Source organism: Colobus angolensis, unplaced genomic scaffold, assembly GCF_000951035.1.
Source record: "Colobus angolensis palliatus isolate OR3802 unplaced genomic scaffold, Cang.pa_1.0 Scaffold427, whole genome shotgun sequence".
Classification (NCBI taxonomy): domain Eukaryota; kingdom Metazoa; phylum Chordata; class Mammalia; order Primates; family Cercopithecidae; genus Colobus; species Colobus angolensis.
Genome location: NW_012117677.1, coordinates 165,410 through 174,622, shown reverse-complemented (window position 1 = coordinate 174,622; position 9,213 = coordinate 165,410). Strand labels below are relative to the sequence as shown.

General features: G+C 40.6%; 1 protein-coding gene across 1 annotated transcript in view; it reads left to right on the top strand.

Annotated features, from left to right (window-relative positions):
• Positions 1–9,213, top strand: part of PUS7 (pseudouridylate synthase 7 (putative)) — a 79,918-nt gene that overhangs the window by 31,889 nt on the left and 38,816 nt on the right. Inside the window, exon 6 of the mRNA XM_011956857.1 lies at positions 6,528–6,639. Within this exon, the coding sequence (XP_011812247.1) occupies positions 6,528–6,639 (112 nt within the window). The remainder of the gene's footprint in view (positions 1–6,527; positions 6,640–9,213) is intronic.

Below are 9,213 nucleotides of genomic sequence, written 5' to 3'. Positions count from 1 at the left end.
TCACTGTATTAGCCAGGATGGTCTCAATCTCCTGACCTCGTGATCCGCCCACCTTGGCCTCCCAAAGTGCTAGGATTACATGCGTAAGCCACCATTCCCAGTCAAGGCCCCTATATTGAAAGAGGCTTATTTTTTGCCAGGCCCCTATATTGAAAGAGCTTTTGCTTTCCAACTGTATCTTCTTCAGTCACACATAAAAAATACGGAATATATAGAAAGACACCCTTTTGTCTCAGCCCATCTTTTGTTGTCTATCATTCATTTGAAATGGGCATATTCCCAATGAGTGACCGATATTTATGTTCTAATAAATATCTGTGTTTTCTATAGCCACAAAAGTTTCTATTTGCATATAACCTTTCAGGAAAATTAGGTAATTTTTTTCTTTTACCTACCAAATTGACAGATAAAATTTAAATGAAAATTACAAGAAAAAGTTATTTCCTTACCCTCCTCTCCTACCAGTGGTGACCTGTATTAATGAACAGTTATTCCCAGATATATATGTTGGGGCAAAATTCTAAGACCATATGATGAAAAACTGTTTATTTATTAGGGCTCTGTCAGTATTCTTTTAGGTTAATTCAACAGTTAATACTGTGATGGATGAAGCCTTAATTGCTTATAAGCATGTTTCTAGTGAAATGAGAGGGTGTAACAAAAAAGAGAACAACAGGAAAGCTTAGCTGTGCCGGAAGAAATAATCTAGTCAAGTCAGCAAGTCTGGATAGTGCTATAGAATGAGATACCTGAGCAGTTCCAGAGGAAGAGGTGGAGATCAGAGGCCAGTTTTCAGTGAACACTGAAAAGAAAAGCCAGATGATGTGTCCTGGAACTGCTTGGGGCATGAGTTCTCAATTACTTTTTACTTCACAAACAATGATGTGGTTGCTGTATGTTTCTTTAATGTCTGGGTCATGGTGTAAAATATCACTGGAGCAGCCTTTCTTCAGCCAAGGTTGTTCAAAGAGGAGTAAGCCCAGTGGAAAGTGATTTGAGCCACTGTTGGTTCAGTTCTCCCAAGGATAGTGTATAGGTAGTAATTACTCTAGATGGAGAGGAGAGGTGGCTTGCTACAGACAGCGATGCCTTGGGACACTTGGTCCTAATTCTGTCAGGGAACCCAGTTGGGAAGGCTGCTAGGGAGTTATTTTTTGTCAAGAAGCAGCCCACATTGGTCAGCAGTGCTGCCCATTATGAAGGCAGGAAGACAAGGCAAGGTCTTATTCTGCTTGGTGTGGTCGTGAGGAAGCAGGTTGGAAAAAGCAAAAACTTTTTTTTTTTGACAGGTGGCTTCTTGGAAGTGATAATCATTTCTTAGGATGCTAGGTTTTGTGAGAGGATGGAGGACATTTTCAGACCAAAGCAGCCATTACAGTCTTTCTACCCATCCCCTTCATTAAACATGGTGCCAGGTCTCTCATGTTGTATTTTTATCCAAGTTTTCTTTGCTTATGTCACACCTGTCTTTCATTTTTTGTTGTTACAAAGTTTCCTTAAGATTTTACAAGTGAAGTGCTGAGCTGTAGAGCTGTGTCATGTGAACCACCCTTCCCCATTTTCCTTTGGGCACCTTCAGTAAGATAGGAATTTCTCACTTTAAAAAGAAGCAAGAAGGAAGTCAGATTGGATCAACCCCCCTTGTATAGAGAACCACACTTCTTGGGCTTGTGGTGGTGTGGCATTTATTCAAAGATGGACTAAATCTCTGCCATCTGAGCTGTTCTCTCCTACCTCCTCATGGAAGGCCACCCCTGGCCTGCATTCATCTTTTACAGACCCCACTCTTCTCAAGCTGAGAGTGGCCTAAAGTGAACACCCCTAGGAAAGGAATAAGAGCTGGTATCCAAAGATTATTGTTCATGGCCCTCTACCAGTGACAGCTTGTCCTCCTGAGCCGTCTTGCCTAGCATTTGAATGATTTAGCTTTTAAAGTATCATTACAAAGCTTTGTAATTTACAGGTTTTTTTTTTTAGCTGTATTACTACCAGATCCTGATATAAATTGTTATTGGTGGTTATACATTATCTAGCAGATTCACAATATTCTCAACCTGAACTTTTCTCAGATAGAACTGTGCATCCTAAAACATAGATGTGGTAGATTCTAAATCATGGTGCCCAAACACCACAAATTACCAACTATTTAAACTCAGACATTATGTGTACAGCCAGTCTGATAGGGCACATTGCTTTACCTATCAAAGTGTATATATGGCATTTTTTTGAAAATACTATCTAAACTATTATAACATTACTGATAATTTATATTTTGAGACAGATAGTATACATTCCAAATGCCCCTAAGAACATAGTTGTTAAAGACTTACATAAAAAAAGAAAATTCTGCTATGTGATATGTATAAGTTCTCTATACTTTCTGAATTGAATTGTCCCCAGGAGGGAATCCCTGTGTCTAGGAATCCATAGAGACTCAGAAGGAAGAGCCAGACAGGTACAAAGAAGCTCTCTGGGAAAGACTGGTATTATAGAATCCACAGGAATAGGGAATCCCAATAATCAGAGTGGTCAGTGGACTATCACTGCTTCCATTCCTGTAGCAATGGAAAATGCTACAGGTAGATCCAGCAAGATAATTGCTCTGAAACCTGTCTATCAGTTTAGCAACATGGAAGTTGTTGGTGCTTTTTCAGCAGAGCATTCTAGTGGAATGATGAGGTTGGAAACCAGTTTACACAGTAGGTTGAGATGGAAGGGAGTTTATACAGACTGCTTTTTCGAATAACCTGTAAAGAGGAGAAGAAGGGAACATGATTAAGGAGAGAGGAACGTAGGTTAGGCTTTTAAGATGGAAGAGCTGTGAGTTATTTATATATGCAAGGGAGACAATGGAGGGCCGGGCGCGGTGGCTCACGCCTATAATCCCAGCACTTTGGGAGGCGGGCGGATCACTTGAGGCCTGGAGTTCCAGACCAGCCTGGCCAACATGGCAAAACCTCATCTGTATAAAAAGAAAAATACATGTTTTCAAAAAAGAAAGAGACAACGGAGAGGGAAGGTGAAAATTCAGGGAGGAGAATAACAAACTAAAGATAATGGGTGGAGTAGAATCCCTGAAAAAACTGAAGGTTGGTGTGCAGGGGTGTGATGGTGGGAATGACCTTGAATAAGAAGGAAAGAATGTTCCGCATGCTACCCCATCTTCATCTTTCTCAGCTAGAAACATTTTTCCTTCCTTATTCATGGAGATCTCCGTGTTCAATAAATGAAACTTCCTGAACTTGGTTTCCCTTTTATCTGGTTTCCATTTCTGCTAGACTGGGACTGCCTTGTCAGGCCCTCAGAACCTGGAAGCAGCCTTCTTCAAATAGGAACCATATTACCCAGCCTGGGAATTCTGTGCATTTGCAGTATAAATCAATGTCTCAAAAATGTCTGCAAGTTATTTTAAATTCACTCAAATTATAAAGCTAAGTATATGCTGCTTAGCATTCTTAGGGGGTGGAATTTTATAAAGTCACACAAATTGCCCAAAATAAATGGAGACTCATTGTTTTTTCTGTTATTTATAATATTTCCAGTTAATCAATGCATATACTTCACTATTTTGTATATTGAGTGCACTTAGAAAAAGAATGCATACTTGTATCTGTTGTTTGCAAAGGAGATAATTGTATGCATGCTCAGTGCTTGGATTTGCTAAATAGAAGATGCATGCTTGTGAGCCAAAACTCATATTCTGTTGTCATGGTTTCTCTTAAGGTATAGCAGCATTTAGTTTTTGAGTCTTGTGGCTTCATTTATTTCTTGCCATTATACTTATTATGAATACTCTGAAGAGTTAGTTGAGAAAAATGTAGCTACACTTCCTCAGCTTTTATCACAAGTGGTTTTAAAGTTTTTATTATGGACATTTTCAAACTTGCAGACAAATAGAGGAAATAGTATATGGAACCTATGTACCCATAAACCATCTTAAAGATTATCAACATTCTGTTGTTTTATTGATCTATTCTTCCTACTTTTTTTTCTTGCTGGAGCATTTTAAAGGAAATTCTACATAGCATGGCTTTTCACTCATAAATATTTAAGTACGTATTTGCCAGATGAGGACTGAAACCCCAAACTATTAACACATCCAAAAACATCAACAATAATTTCTTCCTATCACATACCTATTGCATATTTGGTTTTGCTGTATCTCAAAAATGTCTCTCTTACATACAGATGGCTTGTTCAAAGAATGTTAAAAACAAGGTCAGAACATTGCACTCATTGATAAGCCTCTTAAGTCATCTCTTAAAGCTTTTTTAATCTATAAAGAACTTAGCTGTTTTCTATAATATTTAACATTTTTCAAATTTAAAAGCCTTTATAATTCAATGCAAGAAATTCATGAAACCCGGAAAAGTACAAAGCAAAGCAATAATTACTTGTAGTCTCACTATCAAAAGAAAAGATACTCACAAATAGCATTTTGGTACATGTCCTCCCATATTTAAGAAAACAAATCTCTTTTTGGGGAAGCGTTTACTATCCTTAAACCTTTTGCTTCAGCCCATGGGTACAGAGAGTGCAGCTCTGAGGATGAACTAACATGCCCGTTGTGAAGGGATTGAGACAAGGAGGCTGTACCTGTAGGAGAGTTTTCTACTTGTTCACTGTTTGCCTCTAAAACATTCCATTGTTAATGTCTAAATGGCTGTTAACCCACCGTATAACTACCGGGTGCTGTAGAAGTCCTCAGTGTAAACTTACCATGCGATCATTTGCATGTTCACCTCTAAAGCACTTTAATATTATCAATTAAACATTGCTCTTTTGTGCTCTTTATGCTGTGCATTTGGACAGAGGTCAGAACTGCAGCAGGTAAGAGCATTTGGCGTTTCATGTAGAAAAAGTGAAATGCCAAAGATTTTGTCACAAGTACTAAGTATAGACAACTTTGCTTAACTGATAGTGAGCTGGAAGGAAAACCGAAAATGATATTCCTACTCAACAGTTTTCTGAAGAACTTGTGAGGAATTCACACCAAGAACTAAAGAAATACTTGTAATACTTTTCTGTCCAAGACAGAAAAAACTCACATATTTATCAAGAAGGAAGGGTGATTCACTAGGCATACATGCTATGGCAGTTTTCTGAAATGGTTTATGGATTCTTTTGTTCTTTTCATTGTAGCTTAAATCACTAACTTACCAAACAGTGCTTTTGCCTTGACAAAGCCAGGTATCCAAGTACCAACTTCAGTACCAGCAGTATCTTAAGCCTCTGAAGATAAAGGATTCATGAGTTCATGAGAAAGGATTATTTTTAAGAAGAGGACTCTTTCTAGGAATTGTTGTATGAAACATTTTTTCAGCTTTTCTTTCGTGGAGTTACAGTAATCAGATGAACTAGATGTATTGTTTAAATAACAACTGCAGCTCTATGCCACAAAAGACTCATGAATGTTACTGTACAGTGTCTGTAAAGTGCAGTTTGAGCTTACATATTTTTCCCAAAGTACTTAATAAAATACACACACTTGGAGCAGCTTAAATCTAAATCATATGTATATGTGTGTGTGTGTGTGTCTATATATGTGTGTGTGTGTATATACGTATATACATACATATATATACATACGTATATACACACACACACACTTTTTTTTTTTTTTGAGACGGAGTCTCGCTCTTGTTACCCAGGCTGGAGTGCAATGGCACGATCTCGGCTCACTGTAACCTCCGCCTCCCAGGTTCAAGCAGTTCTTTTGCTTCAGCCTCCAAAGTAGCTGAGATTACAGGCACCCGCCACAACGCCCAGCTAATTTTTGTATTTTTAGTAGAGACAGAGTTTTACCATGTTGGCCGGGCTGGTTTCAAACTCCTGATCTCAGGTGATCCGCCTGTCTCAGCCTCCCGAAGTGCTGCGATTACAGGCATGAACCACCGCACTCAGCCTAAATCTTAGATTTTTTAACACAGGATTGAACAGCTGAAGTAACACTAGCTGCTCAGAAGTTAGCATTTAACCTGGCTTAATTTTTTTATGTTCTGTTTTTTAATTAAAAATATTTTTCTTTTATTTATTTTTTGAGACAGGGTCTTGCTGTATCACCCAGGCTGGAGGGCCATAGCATGATCTCGGTTCACTGCAGCCTCCGCCCGCTGGGCTCAAGTGATCCTCCCACCTCAGCCATCTGAGTAGTTGGGACCACAGGTGTGCACCACCATGCCTGGCTATTTTTAGTGGAGATGGGTCTTGCCATGTTGCCCAGGCCAGTCTTGAACTCCTGAGCTCAAGCCATCTGTCCGTCTTGGCGTCCCAAAGTCCTGAGATTACAGATGTGAGCCACCGTGCCCAGCCACATTTTAGCTTTTTATTTTTAATGTGATAGATAATATTAAGTGTCCAATTATAGGAAATGTAATACCTCTAGTCCACACAGCTATAACCACTTAACCTATATTTCTTTATCAGACTAGAACTGATTTCCCACTCAAAGGTTCTATAGCGAAAAATGAGCTCTTACACATAACTTTTACTATGGTATATATAACGTTAATTTTTTTGCTTTCAAGATCCAAGAAAACATTCTTGGCCAAAATCTAGGGGAAGTTACTGCCACTTTGTGCTATACAAGGAAAACAAAGATACCATGGATGCTATTAATGTACTCTCCAGATACTTAAGGTGAGTTACTGTTGTTATGCCTATACTAAATCAAAGCAACAGAAATGTATATTCCTTTTTCCATACTAATGGAAAAAGGAGCAGGAGGAGCACAGAAGCAAACGCTCCTCCCAATGACAGTTTTTCTTTCTTTTTTTTTTTTAGACAGTCTCACACTATCACTCAGACTGGAGTGAATGATGGTATGATCATGGCTCACTGCAGCCTTGACTTCCTGAGCTCAGGCGTTCCTCCCCCCTTAGCCTCCTGAGTAGCTGGGATTACAGGCATGTGCCATAATGCCAGGTTAATTTTATTAGGTTTTAGCTGGGCGTGGTGGCTCAAGCCTGTAATCCCAGCACTTTGGGAGGCCGAGACGGGCGGATCACGAGGTCAGGAGATCGAGACCATCCTGGCTAACACGGTGAAACCCCGTCTCTAGTACAAAATACAAAAACCTAGCCGGGCGAGGTGGCGGGCGCCTGTAGTCCCAGCTACTCCGGAGGCTGAGGCAGGAGAATGGCGTAAACCCGGGAGGCGGAGCTTGCAGTGAGCTGAGATCCGGCCACTGCACTCCAGCCTGGGCGACAGAGCCAGACTCCGTCTCAAAAAAAAATTTATTAGGTTTTAGAGACAGAGTCTCACTATATTGCCCAGACTGGTCTCGAACTCCTGTGCTCAAGCAGTCCTCACACTTCAGCCTCCCAAAGAATCGCCGATTGGCCAGGCGCAGTGGCTCACACCTGTAATTCCAGCACTTTGGGAGGCCGAGGCAGCAGATCGTGAACAGGTCAAGAGATCGAGACTATCCTGGCCAACATGGTGAAACCCCGTCTCTACTAAAAATACAAAAAATAGCTGGGCGTGGTGGCGTGCGCCTGTAGTCCCAGCTGCTCAGGAGGCTGAGGCAGGAGAACTGCTTGAATCCGGGAGGCAGGTTGCAGTGAGCTGAGATCGCGCCATTGCACTCCAGCCTGGCAACAGAGCAAGACTCCGTCTCAAAAAAAAAATCACCGATCACGGATAGGAGGTGCCTTGTTTCCTCCAGGCACGAGCCACTGTGCCAGGCCATGAGGATAGTTTTCTTAGGCAATCGATGAATTAATTTTTTTGACCACCACATGCATAGTGCCAATAATTCAAGATGAAAATTCCATAAGTAAATGATTCGCATGCAGTTGAGAGTTACCAATCCATGTGGCTGAAAATAAATATTAACTTTCTCTTTTGAAAGCCTATACTTATCTTTGACGTGGTTGCAGAGGTTGGTTTTGCCAGACTGGTAGCTCTCAATTCCTGGAGACTGACTAAACCTGAGACCGGTCTGATTTTCTCACAGGAATGTAAATATAGCGGAGACTGGATCTCTGGGGATCGGCAAGGTGCCAAAGCTTTTCTTAAAAATGGAAGTGGCTACACAGCACAGCAAATCTGTATGCTGTGGAAATTTGGTCTCCAATATATATTTAACTCATTTTAAATATGGTAACACAGTGTATTAGTTTGCTAGGACTTCCATAACAAAATACCACAGACCAGGTGGCTTAACAGAAATTAATTTTCATATGCTTCTCAAGGCTAGCAGTCCCAAGCTCAAGGTGTCGGCAAGTTTGTTTTTTTTTCCGGAAGCCTCTCTCCTTGGCTCACAGATGGCACTGTGTCCTCATGTGGCATTTTCCCTGTGCACGCACACCCTGGTATCTCTGTGTGTCCACATTTCCTCTTATGAGGACACCAGTCAGATTGGATTAGGGCCCACCCTAAATGGCCTCATTTTAACTGAATCACCTCTTTGAAGGCCCTATCTCCAAATACAGTCACATTCTGAGGTCCTGGGGGGGTCAGAGCTTCAACATACTAATTTTGGGGGAGACACAGTTCAGCCCATAATACACAGTGCCCAATTAAGTAACATTTATTTTGCTGTATTTATTAACTCCCTGGGAGAGAGTCTGTGATACTATGCCTGTACCTGAGCCAAAGAGAACAGACTATTCTTGACAGGAATGGATAGGTGGGGAGGGAGTTCCGCCGAGGTCAGGAGTTGAGGATTGCTCACAGATTAAGAAATCCTTCCTGACTTTTTCCTTCTCATATGGAACAGTTAAGCTTATAAAATACTTCTTAGTTAACTAGGTTACTTACATCTTCATATCAAAACTATTCAGATCCCAGCTTTAGCATTTCATTTGGCTTTTTTCATTTTTTAATACAAAGCAATAGCAGCATTTTAGGAAAATTCACACAGTAACTTTTTAAAAATTGAAGATGAATTTTCATAGTGGTACATTATACCTCTAGAATGCATTTTTCTTTGTTTTCACTGTCTTATGTAATGAATTGCAGGTGACGGGTAGGAAGTGCATTGTGGCCTTTTTTGTTGCTGGCTAGCCAAGTCTTTGAAAAACATCAGTTATTTACTAATAGCTACAAATGTTTACACTGCTAAGAAAGGAATTATTGGCTGGGTGCGGTGGCTCACCCCTGTAATCCCAGCACTTTGGGAGGCCGAGGCGGGTGGATCACGTGAGGTCAGGTGTTCAAGACCAGCCTGGCCAGCATGGTGAAACCCTGTCTCTATTAAAAATACAAAAA